This window comes from Oncorhynchus nerka, linkage group LG24, assembly GCF_034236695.1.
Source record: "Oncorhynchus nerka isolate Pitt River linkage group LG24, Oner_Uvic_2.0, whole genome shotgun sequence".
NCBI classification, from domain to species: domain Eukaryota; kingdom Metazoa; phylum Chordata; class Actinopteri; order Salmoniformes; family Salmonidae; genus Oncorhynchus; species Oncorhynchus nerka.
Genome location: NC_088419.1, coordinates 69,335,965 through 69,351,536, shown reverse-complemented (window position 1 = coordinate 69,351,536; position 15,572 = coordinate 69,335,965). Strand labels below are relative to the sequence as shown.

The 15,572-nt window shown below is 45.6% G+C and overlaps 2 protein-coding genes across 2 annotated transcripts; both read left to right on the top strand.

The window, feature by feature from the left end:
• LOC115108747 (proteasome subunit beta type-11-like) lies at window positions 1-906 on the top strand. Its single transcript, XM_029633366.2, has 2 exons — window positions 1-331; window positions 536-906. The coding sequence occupies exons 1-2, from the start codon at window positions 1-3 to the stop codon at window positions 904-906; spliced, it is 702 nt and encodes a 233-aa protein (XP_029489226.2).
• An 8,202-nt stretch (window positions 907-9,108) lies between these two features.
• On the top strand, window positions 9,109-15,174 carry LOC115108503 (proteasome subunit beta type-5-like). Its single transcript, XM_029632906.2, has 3 exons — window positions 9,109-9,356; window positions 9,931-10,237; window positions 14,553-15,174. Exons 1-3 carry the CDS (start codon window positions 9,138-9,140, stop codon window positions 14,840-14,842), a joined length of 816 nt encoding a protein of 271 aa, XP_029488766.1. The 5' UTR covers window positions 9,109-9,137; the 3' UTR covers window positions 14,843-15,174.
• The last annotated feature ends 398 nt before the right edge of the window (window positions 15,175-15,572 follow it).

Sequence of the window (15,572 nt, the reverse complement as noted above, 5' to 3'; positions counted from 1 at the left end):
ATGTCTCATGGCACCACCACCCTGGCCTTCATGTTCCAGGGGGGAGTGATAGCTGCAGCAGACACACGGTCCAGCTGCAATGGGCTGGTTGCCTGCCCAGCCTCGCAGAAGATCCTGCCTGTCCACTCCCACTTGGTGGGCACCACCTCAGGCACATCTGCCGACTGTGCCCTATGGAAGAGGATACTGGCTCGGGAGCTCCGGCTTTACCAGCTCCGCCATGGCAGAAGGCTGTCCACAGCTGGCGCTGCCAAGCTACTAGCCCACATGCTGCACCCGTTTAAGGGCACTGAACTGTGTGTGGCAGCCACTCTGTGTGGTTGGGACGGAGGTGAGGTGGAGACATGTCCTCTTGAGCATGGCAGCAAAGGGGCGGATCAGCAAGAGAACAGATCAAAGATGGGGAATGAAACAGATGATCTGGCAAAGACATCAGAAAGTGACTCAATCTCTCAAGCAGAGGCACGGGGAAGGAATCCGTGCCTCTCACCAGCCATGAGTCGGCAGCACTGTTCTGCTGGAGGTAAACAGCTAGTGCTCTCTGGCCCCAGCTTGTACTACGTCTGCAGTGACGGGACTCGCCTGCAGGGAGCGCTGTTCTCTGTGGGCTCTGGCTCGCCCTATGCCTACTCTGTGCTGGACGGAGGGGTACGGTGGGGGCTGACGGTGGAGGAGGCCATCTCACTGGCCAGAGAGGCTGTGTACAGGGCCACACACAGGGATGCATACTCTGGGAACTGTGTGGATGTGTACCATATCACCTCACATGGGTGGACTCGCAGGGACAGAGAGGAATTGAGAGAGGAGTATTACAGAGAGAAGGAGAGAGAAAGAGTGAAGGTGAAGGAAAGGAGGGAGAAACAGGAAGGAGTGGAAGATGGGCAGAGCAGTGGTAGAAAGAAGTGAAACTAAAGAAGGCAAAAGAGAGTTTGAAATAAAGGCTTAGAAGAAGAAAGAAAACAAGAAACTTAAGTGACAAATAACTGTACCCTACAGGGTTTTACTGAGATTGTTTGTAGACTGATGAATATTGATCCTTTTTATGACATCGGAGGTCATGTGTTAATTTATGTTCAAAACCAGATTATGGACTAGATTATTCACATTTATTCTTGATAGAAATGTAGTGCTTGATTTAGAATTTAGTCTTAAACCACAATGACGTTGAATTAAAAATATATTTATTTAGGAGAATTGCCAAGACGTCTCTGGAGGCATTAATGCAAGATGTCTCTGGACTGCAGAAGGAAGGTGGGCCACAACCTGGTCCTCAACCTGCATCTACCTTGTTTCCTGTGAATGGGACCCTGTCCACATGCTGGAGGCTCTGTGCCCCTCGGGAGATAAAAGGGGCACGATCTGACAGTAGAAAGAAGTACTGTCACTGTTGGGTGCGCCTGCATCTTATCAAAGGATATGTATGCATGGTTCCTTGGGGTAGTATGGTTGAGACGTCCAAGACTTAACAGTCAGCAGCAGACAGGTCATCTCTGAAACTATCCACAAAAAGGACAAGGAGGACATTGACACCCTCAAATTCGCCAGTCCAAGAAGGTTGCGTGTCGATCCATAACCAGCAGATATCTTGTCCATAGCTGGTATTGTCCTTATATTTGTCTTTGACAAAGTCTGGGTTTGCTTTGGTAGTTCTCTGTATTTTACTGTAGCTGTGGGTGGACTCCACCTTGTCTGTATAGCCATAAGAAACATGTACTCACACCTTTCCTCTTAATTTTACATTTTCAAAATTAAGCTCTTGGAAAGTTTCTTGTCTTTATAAAATAAAATACAAATTTAGAAGCATAATTCAAATCTAAATCAAAATCAAATCAAATGGTTTTTGTCACATGCGCCGAATACAACAGGTTCAGTGAAATACTTACTTACAAGACCTTAACCAACAATGCAGTTTTAAGAAAAATACCTAAAAGATTGCCATGGAAACAGAACACAATATAGCTTTTGTGACATTATAAGAACTGTGATGTCATTCATTGTTTAGGTATGTTGAATGGGAGAATGGGGAGGTGGGATAGGTTAATAATAATAATAATGATATGAATTTATTACATTTCTATAGCGCTTTCATAGAATCTCAAAGTGCTTCAAGACCAAAAAAACAAACAAGCAATATATCATGACAGGTCAACCAAGGCCAAAGATTTGGTGAGGTGGTAAAATCCATAAAATTATATTTTAAGGTAAATCAATCATACTGTGTGTTCAGAGATCTTCAGTACAGTAAAACCACATGTAATTTCTCTCAACAAATAAGAAATATGTATCATGAAGCCTAATACTGCATTTTCATTATTGTGAACCATCATATTTTCATAAATATTTTTCTTTATTATGTGTAAACAAACTTCTACCAAATAATAACCCATAATGAACTTCTATAATATCGAAATACCCTTTTCCTCTCTGCCTATAGACGGGTTGGTTGTTTAGCAACAAAACCAGCTTTTGCGCAACTATGGGGCAAAACAGAGGGGGTTGGCTTAGATTGTTGACAACATATAAACTATATTTTGTCTCCAATGTTTATTGAACATTTTTTAATAAATGTGCACGATGAGCACTTGTTGTCTCAAAAACTTTGTTACAGTTATTGGTTAGCTAGCGAGCACATTTTTTGTCATATTAGCATAGACTTGACATCAGTCAAAGCTTCTCAAAATAAGACATGGTATCAAGAACGAGCCACCTACGATTACACACATGGCAGCTTCTTGACATTGTTGCTAGCTATCTGGCCATCCAGAATCACAACAACACACAGACTTCTGCCTCATTGAAGCATGTGCACCGTTTTCGTAACCCATCTATAGCTGACAATGACCTATAGGGAATCATCCAAATATCTTAGTGGGGCCAACAACAGTTACTGGGTCATCTCTTAGAGATGAAGGACTCTAATGTCCAAAATCCCATTTTAGCATGGGCAGCCCATTGAGGACTTTCACCATTTTGTAGTAGTCAGCTGGGTGCGATTTCCTATGCGTTAAGGAAGGGTCACATAATTCCACGCAGGTCATCAGGAGGGATTGGCCAATGCATTATACTCGTGAGCAAACATTCCATAACTGCAGGTGGCAGTAAATCGCCAACCTTAGCTTTATACCGGTTCAAACAACACACTCCAAGTGCCAGTACGTATCCTTTTAGTTTGTTTACCAACCTATAGAAGTAGATGGCCTCAATGGCGGTGCCCATGCTTTCACAGACGCCATAATGGGACAGATACAACACAGATAGGATCATGCCAAGGCATACAGAGGGTACTCTAGCAAACAAACAGCAGAGACCTGAGGACACCATCCAACCCGGAACTGAGTGAGTAGTGTTTGGTCTGATGCTATTTTGAAAGCCAAGAAGAAAAATAAACAATTAAAATAATGTACATTACAATGATATATTTTATTTTATGGGGACTGAATGCTGAGTTAAGGCTCCCAGGCTTGCAAGGACTTTGGGCCCAACAAGTGTCAGGAGTCTTTGAAGCATCCTCTGAAGCCCCCTCCTGCTGTTCAAAGACCATTCATTCATTTTCTACAAGAAATCTGCCTCCAGAAATAAAAGCTTCTCCCAAGTAGGTGGGACACCTACCCCTGTTGTCTACTGCACTGCTGCTTGGATTTCACCTGGCGATCTGTTCACCGTCTGCCCTGGCCTGTCTACCCCTGTCTGGAACAGGTACCTCCACCACACTCACCACTCTCTCCTGAGCTTTCGCTCGCCTCCAGCACACACACACTGTTGGGGTGAGTGACTCTGAATTTACAATGGCTAGCCCCAACTCGTTATATATTTTATTTTTTTCTTATGCATTTTGCTATTTTGCTATTTGCCTCATGATTCCTGCATACTTTGTTGACTACAAACTTTCTTTACCCAACCATGGGACAGATTATGTATGTTCCCACACTCGGGACTCTGACTCTCTATTGGTTACTCAGACTTTTGGCCTCCCATCCTCTTCTAACCACCTCTCGCTTTGTAATCATGTTACCTGATGAAATTGCTGTACAATATGATCTTGTTGCCATCTGATGCACATTCAGATGTCATAAATCAGCACTGCAGAGCTCTCCCTTTCCTATGCCGTGCCTTGACTGTATTACTGTTGATGATATCTGGAAATGTGCATGTACACCCTGGCCCATGTACTGTTGATAGCCCCAATTCTGACTTGTGCTCTGATATCTGCTTCACTGATTTCTGCTCTCATAAAAGCCTGGGTTTTCTGCACGTTAACACTAGAAGCATATTACCTAAAATGGATCAATTGAAAGTGTGGGTTCACAGCTCCAATCCAGATGTGTTGGTCATTACTGAGACGTGGTTAAGGAAGAGTGTTTTGAATACTGATGTTAACCTTTCTGGTTATAACCTTTTTTGGTAAGACAGATCTTCCAAAGGTGGGGGAGTGGCAGTCTTTACCAAGGATCACCTTCGGTGCTTGGTTGTCTCCACCAAGTCTCTCCCCAAACAATTTGATTTGTTGGTTTTAAGCATTAAACTTTCAAATAGCTCTTTGTTGACTGTTGCTGGATGCTATCGTCCTCCATCAGCACCGGCCTGTACCCTACCTGCCCCAAGCTCTCTCCTGGCCCCTTACACTAAATCCGAATTTATCCTGCTAGGTGACCTAACCATGGGACATGCTTAAACCACCTGACCAAGTCCTAAAGCAATGGGACACCCTAAATCTTTCTCAGATTATTAACAATCCCACAAGGTATTACATTTACATTTACATTACATTTAAGTCATTTAGCAGACGCTCTTATCCAGAGCGACTTACAAATTGGTGCATTCACCTTATGACATCCAGTGGAGCAGCCACTTCACAATAGTGCATCTAAATCTTTTAAGGGGGGTGAGAAGGATTACTTTATCCTATCCTAGGTATTCCTTAAAGAGGTGGGGTTTCAGGTGTCTCCGGAAGGTGGTGATTGACTCCGCTGTCCTGGCGTCGTGAGGGAGTTTGTTCCACCATTGGGGGGCCAGAGCAGCGAACAGTTTTGACTGGGCTGAGCGGGAACTGTACTTCCTCAGTGGTAGGGAGGCGAGCAGGCCAGAGGTGGATGAACGCAGTGCCCTTGTTTGGGTGTAGGGCCTGATCAGAGCCTGGAGGTACTGAGGTGCCGTTCCCCTCACAGCTCCGTAGGCAAGCACCATGGTCTTGTAGCGGATGCAAGCTTCAACTGGAAGCCAGTGGAGAGAGCGGAGGAGCGGGGTGACGTGAGAGAACTTGGGAAGGTTGAACACCAGACGGGCTGCGGCGTTCTGGATGAGTTGTAGGGGTTTAATGGCACAGGCAGGGAGCCCAGCCAACAGCGAGTTGCAGTAATCCAGACGGGAGATGACAAGTGCCTGGATTAGGACCTGCGCCGCTTCCTGTGTGAGGCAGGGTCGTACTCTGCGGATGTTGTAGAGCATGAACCTACAGGAACGGGCCACCGCCTTGATGTTAGTTGAGAACGACAGGGTGTTGTCCAGGATCACGCCAAGGTTCTTAGCGCTCTGGGAGGAGGACACAGTGGAGTTGTCAACCGTGATGGCGAGATCATGGAACGGGCAGTCCTTCCCGGGAGGAAGAGCAGCTCCGTCTTGCCGAGGTTCAGCTTGAGGTGGTGATCCGTCATCCACACTGATATGTCTGCCAGACATACAGAGATGCGATTCGCCACCTGGTCATCAGAAGGGGGAAAGGAGAAGATTAATTGTGTGTCGTCTGCATAGCAATGATAGGAGAGACCATGTGAGGTTATGACAGAGCCAAGTGACTTGGTGTATAGCGAGAATAGGAGAGGGCCTAGAACAGAGCCCTGGGGGACACCAGTGGTGAGAGCACGTGGTGAGGAGACGGATTCTCGCCACGCCACCTGGTAGGAGCGACCTGTCAGGTAGGACGCAATCCAAGCGCGGGCCGCGCCGGAGATGCCCAACTCGGAGAGGGTGGAGAGGAGGATCTGATGGTTCACAGTATCGAAGGCAGCCGATAGGTCTAGAAGGATGAGAGCAGAGGAGAGAGAGTTAGCTTTAGCAGTGCGGAGCGCCTCCGTGATACAGAGAAGAGCAGTCTCAGTTGAATGACTAGTCTTGAAACCTGACTGATTTGGATCAAGAAGGTCATTCTGAGAGAGATAGCGGGAGAGCTGGCCAAGGACGGCACGTTCAAGGGTTTTGGAGAGAAAAGAAAGAAGGGATACTGGTCTGTAGTTGTTGACATCGGAGGGATCGAGTGTAGGTTTTTTCAGAAGGGGTGCAACTCTCGCTCTCTTGAAGACGGAAGGGACGTAGCCAGTGGTCAGGGATGAGTTGATGAGCGAGGTGAGGTAAGGGAGAAGGTCTCCGGAAATGGTCTGGAGAAGAGAGGAGGGGATAGGGTCAAGCGGGCAGGTTGTTGGGCGGCCGGCCATCACAAGACGCGAGATTTCATCTGGAGAGAGAGGGGAGAAAGAGGTCAGAGCACAGGGTAGGGCAGTGTGAGCAGAACCAGCGGTGTCGTTTGACTTAGCAAACGAGGATTGGATGTCGTCAACCTTCTTTTCAAAATGGTTGACGAAGTCATCTGCAGAGAGGGAGGAGGGGGGGATTCAGGAGGGAGGAGAAGGTGGCAAAGAGCTTCCTAGGGTTAGAGGCAGATGCTTGGAATTTAGAGTGGTAGAAAGTGGCTTTAGCAGCAGCGACAGAAGAGGAAAATGTAGAGAGGAGGGAGTGAAAGGATGCCAGGTCCGCAGGGAGGCGAGTTTTCCTCCATTTCCGCTCGGCTGCCCGGAGCCCTGTTCTGTGAGCTCGCAATGAGTCGTCGAGCCACGGAGCGGGAGGGGAGGACCGAGCCGGCCTGGAGGATAGGGGACATAGAGAGTCAAAGGATGCAGAAAGGGAGGAGAGGAGGGTTGAGGAGGCAGAATCAGGAGATAGGTTGGAGAAGGTTTGAGCAGAGGGAAGAGATGGTAGGATGGAAGAGGAGAGAGTAGCGGGGGAGAGAGAGCGAAGGTTGGGACGGCGCGATACCATCCGAGTAGGGGCAGTGTGGGAAGTGTTGGATGAGAGCGAGAGGGAAAAGGATACAAGGTAGTGGTCGGAGACTTGGAGGGGAGTTGCAATGAGGTTAGTGGAAGAACAGCATCTAGTAAAGATGAGGTCGAGCGTATTGCCTGCCTTGTGAGTAGGGGGGAAGGTGAGAGGGAGAGGTCAAAAGAGGAGAGGAGTGGAAAGAAGGAGGCAGAGAGGAATGAGTCAAAGGTAGACGTGGGGAGGTTAAAGTCGCCCAGAACTGTGGGCGATGACTCCAAACACCCAGAAAAGGCTACTCTCCTTGATGTTATCCTCACAAATAATCCTGATAGGTATCAGTCTGGTGTTTTCTGTAATGACCTTAGTGATCACTGTTTTATAGCCTGTGTTCATAACGGCTGCTCAGTGAAACAACCTGTCCTGATTTGTCATAGAAGCTTGCTAAAAAACTTTAATGAGCAAGCCTTCCTTCATGAACTGGCCTCTGTAAAATGGTATAGAATCAGCTTGATCGCCTCTTTCGAAGACACTTGGACCTTCTTTTTTAATATTTCAGTGGTATTGTTAAAAAACACGCCCCCATAAAGAAAATTTGAATAAAAAACAGGTTCAGCCCCTGGTTCAACCGTGATCTTGCAGAGTTACTCCATCTCAAGAATTGCATTTGGTGAAAGGCTCGGCACACACATACTCAGGCTGACTGGCTATTGTTCAGGCAAATGAGAAATAAGTGCACTCAGGCTATCCGGAAGGCCAAAGTTAGTTACTTTAAGAAGCAGTTCTCTCTCTGTGTGTCTAACCCCAAGAAGTTCTGGAAAACAGCTAAAGACCTGGAGAATAAACCCTCCTCCTCACAACTGCCCATGTCCCTTAATGTTGATGATGTGGTTGTTACTGACAAGAAGCACAAGGCTGAGCGCTTTAATCACCACTTCATTAAGTCAGGATTCCTATTTGACTCAGCCATGCCTCCTTGCCCGTACACCATTTCCTCATCTCCCACCCTTTCCAGTGCGACTATCCCTGATGCTTCTCACTCTTTTCCCCCTGCCCACCTACAAAGTTTCTCCCTGCTGGCGGGCACTGAGTCCGAGGTGCTAAAGGAGCTCCTTAAACTTGACCCCAAAAACATCTGGGTCAGATGGTTTAGACCCTTTCTTCTATAAGGTTGCTGCCCCTATCATCGCCAAGCCTATCTACAAACGTGTTAACTTGTCTCTCCTTTCTGGGGAGGTTCCCATTGCTTGGAAGGCAGCCACAGTTAAGCTGCTCCTAACTGTTATAGGCCTATTTATATGTTGTCCTGTTTATCAAAAGTGTTGGAAAAACTTGTCAGTAATCAACTGACTGGCTTTCTTGATGTCTATAGTATTCTCTCGGGTATGCAATCTTGTTTCCGCTCAGGTTATGGATGTGTCACTGCAACCTTAAAGGTCCTCAATGATGTCACCATTGCCCTTGATTCTAAGCAATATTGTCCTGCTATTTTTATTGACTTGGCCAAAGCTTTTGATTGCTATGTTGTTATCTTAGGCATCTATATGGTGTTGTGATGTTTCTCTTGTTGTGATGTGTGCTTTGTCCTATATTTATATTGTATTTATTTTTTATTTTGTATCCCGCAGGAGGCCTTTTGGTAGGCCGTTATTGTAAATAAGACTTTGTTCTTAACAGACTTGCCTAGTTAAATAAAGGTTAAATAAAGTGTCGCATTTAAAACAACTTGGAACTCGGAAAAATACGAAGTCAAATCATGACATCGGTGATCCGTTCCGGTCGAAAAGTGGAGCTCCAGAAAGAGGTCTAAGTTCCCGAGTTGAAATTCAGAGTTGGGTGACCGTTCAAATCGATTTTTTCCAGTCGGAGCTCGATTTTTCCGAATTCCCAGTTGTTTTGAACGCACGGAATTCGGAGATTTCCGAGTTCCCAGTGATTTTGAAAGAGGCATTATTTATGAATAATCATTGGATACAATGCTGCGTCCTTTGGCCATCTTGAGAAAACCCCGAACGATGTTCAAAACAGTGACGTATTTCCTTTTACCGGCAAAATTGCTTCGATAACAACAGAAGCCCAACCCTATCGTCATAATCATCCATAGTTCAAAGATGGCGCTTGCTAGTGTGTTGCAGAGTGAGTCAGTAGATTTTTCCAACTATGGTCGCCAGCGTCATGGCTTCGCCAGTGGTTTGTATGAAGCAGAGTTGGGTTTGGAGTCTGTTGGAGGAGATCGACTCTCTTTCGCTCTGAGCACCTCGTGCTCTAACGGAGATGGACCAGATAGAAAGATTGAATTCCTTCATGGCACAACCACATTAGCCTTCAAAGTAAGTATGCTAAGCTAATTTTCTTGGTAGCTAGCTAATATGCTTGCGAACGGTGGCTAACTACAGAGCCAACTTTAATTAGTTAAAGAATAGTTTGCACGCTAGCTAGTTAGCTAGCTTGTATCATCAATGAATTAACTGTAACGCTAACGCTATGAAACGCCATTGTCGCAGTTTAAGAGAAGTTCATCACGCGTCCACGTACATTTTGTTTTCTAGACCTAGCTAACCTTAGTTAGATCTTTAGTTGGGCCATGTACTACTGAATATTAAATAGCTAACTACTGCGTTCCAATGCAAAAACATTAACCTACTGAACCAACGTGAGATGCATCCCATAAGCAATTCTCACCTGTGACAGCTAACACTTCCAGGTCACCTGTGTACCTACATCAAGTGACCTATAACCCCATGTGAAAGGGCCCCCAGTAACATCCTTAGACAGACAACACAAACAACATATTGAATGAGAACATAATCAGACTAAAATGGCTCCTCCATACTTGTTTAAACAATTACATCTGAAATAATCAAGGCTAACCATTGTCTTCTGCCTCATATCCATTCTCCCTAGTTCCAGCATGGTGTCATTGTGGCTGTGGACTCCAGAGCCACAGCCGGCTCCTACATCGCCTCCCAGACAGTGAAGAAGGTAATAGAGATCAACCCCTACCTGCTGGGCACCATGGCTGGAGGTGCAGCTGACTGCAGTTTCTGGGAGCGCTTGCTGGCCCGCCAGTGCCGCGTCTACGAGCTCCGCAACAAGGAACGCATCTCAGTGGCAGCCGCCTCAAAACTGCTGGCCAACATGGTGTACCAGTACAAAGGCATGGGCCTTAGCATGGGAACCATGGTGTGTGGCTGGGACAAGACTGGACCAGGTATGGATATGATATGAACTGTGTGTGTCAGGCTTCACTGTTCTAGCTTAGTAGCAGTATTAGCCTCCCTCACTGTCGATGTCCTCTTACTGGGCTCAAACAAGTGATCCTCTGCTTCGCAAAACATGCTAGCCAGTTGCACCACCAAAAAGTAAGCCATTCGGCAACATGAGTGGAGACATTCGAAGCTGTGGAGTGAGATTACAGTACGATCTTATCTCTGTTACACGTGCACCAACTGACATCATAGTCTAAGCTGGGTATGGATAATATATAGGCTAACCCATTCTATCACACAAGATCAGCCCTGATAAATCTAGGGCTAGGTTCATCAGGATGGAAGATTGAAATGTAAAGGGATTTTTTGATTGAGCACGCGCAATTTTTGTCAAACATCTTTAAATTTCAATCACAATATAATGCGGATATTCCATGGTCTGAATGGAATCTAGACCCTAACCTCTATCAGATCTTGCAGTCTTAGACTGCAAGATTGGACAACTAGGGATCTGAATTTGAATTACACACGTGAGCCACAAACTCAGCAAAAAAAGAAACGTCCTCACTGTCAACTGTTTATTTTCAGCAAACTTAACATATTTGTATGGATGTAAGATTCAACAACTGAGACACAAACTGAACAAGTTCCACAGACATGTGACTAACAGAAATTGAATAATGTGTCCCAGAACAAAGGCGGGTCAAAATAAAAAATAACAGTCAGTATCTGGTGTGGCCACCAGCTGCATTAAGTACTGCAATGCATCTCCTCATGGACTGCACCAGATTTGCCAGTTCTTGCTGTGAGATGTTACCCCACTCGTCCACCAAGGCACCTGAAAGTTCCCAGACATTTCTGGTGGGAATGGCCCTAGCCCTCACCCTCCGATCCAACAAGTCCCAGACGTCCTCAATGGGATTAAGATCCGAGCTCTTCGCTGGCCATGGCAGAACACTGACATTCCTGTTTTGCAGGAAATCACGCACAGAACGAGCAGTGTGGCTGGTGGCATTGTCATGCTGGAGGTTCATGTCAGGATGAGCCTGCAGGAAGGGTACCACATGAGGGAGGAGGATGTCTTCCCTGTAACTCGCAGTGTTGAGATTGCCTGCAATGACAACAAGCTCCGTCCGATGACGCTGTGACACACCACCCCAGACCATGATGGACCCTACACCTCCAAATCAATCCTGCTCCAGAGTACAGGCCTCGGTGTAACGCTCCTTCCTTCGACGATAAATGCGAATCCAACCATCACTCCTGGTGAGACAAAACCGCGACTCGTCAGTGAAGAGCACTTTTTGCCAGTCCTGTCTGGTCCAGCGACGGTGGTTTTGTGCCAATAGGCGACGTTGTTGCCAGTGAGGACCTGCCTTACAACAGGCCTGTCTTGTTTTGCACGCTTTGTACAAAATAATAAAATGCAGTACTACAGGATATTTCTTAACGCAGCTCTTTATTAGCTAGTTATAACTTGCATGTCTACGTATCTCCATCCATGATCAACTGCCCATGACCTAACCATCTGGGTGGGGTTAACCAATCATAGCACAGTATGATACGGCGGTAAAATGCATCCAATTATAATTCAGTATGTTTACACATATGAATATTAAATCCCCCTTAAAAAAATGTTTCCATATTCTAAGTGTTTCTTTTGAAAACATGCTCTGTAGTTTGAACTCAAGTTAAGTAACCATTTATATTGCCTACTACACCAACTGAATCAACAGACTCTGAACAATGATCCAACGTACTGTTACTTTTCAAACAAGCGACTCTCAGCAACTCAGCTTTCGCAGTAGAAATTAAATCTTAACATTTCAAACAAATACAATAACAAAGCATTAAGTGAACTTTCAATAACAAGTTTACAGTCTGGAACTCTTTTAGGGCAGCGATCCGCCTACACCGTTTGACATTTCACAGGTCTAGGACAGCTCTGGGCTTGACCTCCCTTCCTGACCTTGTGCGATATGATGCTGAGCATGCTTCTGTGTCAGTCAACAGCTCTTGTGGTGTTGCAGGTAAGTATGGTGCTGTGTGTGTGTTTAGTCCATCACGTTCTCTTTCAGGGGAACAGTTCATCTCCTCAGTGAGTTGTTCTTTTGTGTTCAGTAGGTGACGACGATTGCGGCGGTACACCGCTCCTTCTGCGGTGCGGACGTGATATGAACGTTCAGTGTCAGCTGGCTGGATGACGACTGCTGTCTCCCAGAAGCCACGCTTCTGGATTCTAACGGACTCTCCGTCGATCAGTGGTGGCAGTGGTCTAGCTGACCTGTCGTAGTATTGATTTTGTTGTCTGTGCACGTTTTTCATGCATTTCCTTGTAGCTGACGACCTCAGGTTGCAGTTGGTGCCGGGAAGGATTGAGCGAAGTCTATGGCTCATCAACAGCTGGGCCGGTGATTTGAAGTTGTCAACTGGAGTGTTGTGGTATTCAAGGAGACTGATGTAGGGGGTCTCGTCCATGAGTGATTTAGCAATCTGCACAGATTTGTCAGCAAGGCCATTACTTTGAGGGTAATGTGGGCTTCTGGTGACATGTGTAAACTCTCATGCTTTTGTGAAGGATTCAAACTAATTTGATTTGTAACAGGGCCCATTGTCAGATATTAAAGTCTCTATAATACCATGCCTGGCAAAGGCTGCTTTCAGCTTGTGTATCACAGCTGCAGATGTGGTGCTGTGAAGCTTGTCGAGTTCGAAGTATCTGCTGTAGTAGTCCACTGTTACGATGCAGTCCTTGTTGTTCCAGGTGAACAGATCGGTTGCCACGACCTGCCAGGGTCGGTCTGGGATACAGTGAGGTAACATTGGCTCTTTGGTGTTTGAGGGGTGTCGTTCAAGACCTATGACGCATTTACCAACAATGTCCTCTATTTGTTTGCACATTCCGGGCCAAAACAAAATGTCCCGTGCTCTCTGTTTGCACTTTTCCACGCCCATGTGTCCAGCATGGATCTTTTTCAAAATCTCTTCTGAGACTGGTAGGAATAATGATTTTTCTCCTTTGAAAATTATTCCGTTGATCTGTGATAGTTCATCATGATGGTTCCAGAATTCTGAGACTCTGAGGGCATTTTCTCCTCTCCTCAGGCAGATGCAGCTCAGTCACAAACTGTTCAAAAGACTCGCTAGCTCCCTGTACTTTCATGGAATTTGTACCTAGCAAAAATCGTATTGGTCTTCGGCACAACATATGCTTCAAATCGATCGTAGTATGTTTTCAGTACCTTTTGATTCAGCCACGGTAAGTGTCCATGTGTTGTAATATCTCTCCCTTTTTCACCGATCCAGAGGAGCAGGTAGCTGCACTTTTCCTCTTCTCCTCTGTCCTTCAGAGGACCCGTGAACATTAGCTCCACGCGCTGTTTGTACTTACGCGATGCGTATAATTGGATGCATTTTACCGCCGTATCATACTGTGCTATGATTGGTTAAGACCACCCAGATGGTTAGGTCATGGGCAGTTGATCATGGTTGGAGATACGTGGACATGCAAGTTATAGCTAGATAATAAAGAGCTACTTTAGGAAATATCCTGTAGTACTGCATTTTATTATAATTCGGTATGTTCACACATGAATATTACAAGGCCTACAAGCCCTCCGTCCAGCCTCAGCCTATTGAGGACCGTCTGAGCACTTATGGCAGGATTGTGCGTTCCTGGTACAACTCGGGCAGTTGTTGTTGCCATCCTGTACCCGCAGATGTGATGTTCGGATGTACCAATCCTGTGCAGGTGTTACACGTGGTCTGTCAGAGTCGGTAGAAAGGCCTCATTAGTGTCCTAAGTTTTCATAACTGTGACCTTAATTGCCTACCGTCTGTAAACTGTTAGTGTCTTAAGGACCGTTCCACAGGTGCATGTTCATTAATTGTTTATGGTTTATTGAACAAGCCTGGGAAATAGTGTTTAGACCCTTTACAATGAAGATCTGTGAAGCTATTTGTTTGTTTTTTTACATAATCTTTGAAAGACAGGGTCCTGAAAAGGGGCCGTTTCTTTTTTTTTGCTGAGTTTACATATTGCAGTAGCGTAAATGTCATATCTCCCATGATTTTATAAATGTATGGCACATCCTTCCCCTTAGGGAGGGAAAGCTCCTATTAAAGTGCACTAAAGACAAAAATCCAAAAAGTGAAACGCACTGTCCTATCACCTCAGACCACAGTACAGCAGCCGTCATTTATTTTTCCCAACGATTCTACCAGTTCAATCTCTTCCATTCGGCGACACCAACAGGTGATTTACTGCACATGGCTAATGTTCGCAAATATTAACATTTCACTTTCTCCCCCTTCCAGGTCTCTACTACGTGGACTCTGAGGGGAACCGTGTGTGTGGGGACCTGTTTGCAGTGGGCTCTGGCTCCATGTACGCGTATGGCATCGTGGACAGCGGTCTGAAGCAGAAGGACCTGACAGTGGAGGAGGCTTGTGATCTGGGTCGCAGGGCCATCTATCAGGCCACATACCGTGATGCCTACAGTGGAGGACAGGTCAACCTCTACCATGTCCACAGTGAGGGCTGGACCAGAGTGTCCCAGTCAGATGTCCTAATGCTGCACCAACAGTACCAGGCAGAGAAGGCATAGAGAGGAGTTGGTTCATGTATGGTGAGAGAAGAGCAGGGGTTAATAGAATGTATGGGAGGGTAGATGTTATGTGACAGACAGCCTTGGGGACCATTCAATCAAAAAATAATGGTGTTTACACACATCCGAACTTGGCACAGGATCTGGATGTCTGAAAATGACCTTTAAAGATATTTGTAACCTGGTTGTCACTACATTTTCCATGTTCTGCCAGGGATAAAGGGGTGTTGCTACGTAGTGGCGTTGCTGCTCTGTAACATTTTTTATAAATGTTCTCATTCATTCTCATCTAACGTGTGCTTTTGAAAATAAATAAAAAATGTTATTGGTAACAGTGAATTGAACAGACCAGTAATTTACGATTCTATTATTGTCATGAAGAATTAGGGCAAAGGAAATATGAGCGGTTTTCAGTGAAAACAGCAATAGCGCTACTCTCACTTTCAAGGCTTAAGGAATTAACCAGGTTCAATATGCAGCCCAGACATTAACATTTTATTTTTCACGTGCGCAGACCTTACAGTGAAATGTTTACTTACAAGCCCTTAACCAACAATGCAGTTAAAAAAATACCTAAAGGGGAAAAAAACCTAACATTAAAGAGCAGCAGTAAATAGCTATATACAGGTGGTATAGAAGTAATATGTAGAGTTAAAGTAACTATGCATACATAAGAGTAGCAGTAGTGAGGGTGGGGTGGGCAATGCAAATAGTCTCGTTAGTCATTTGA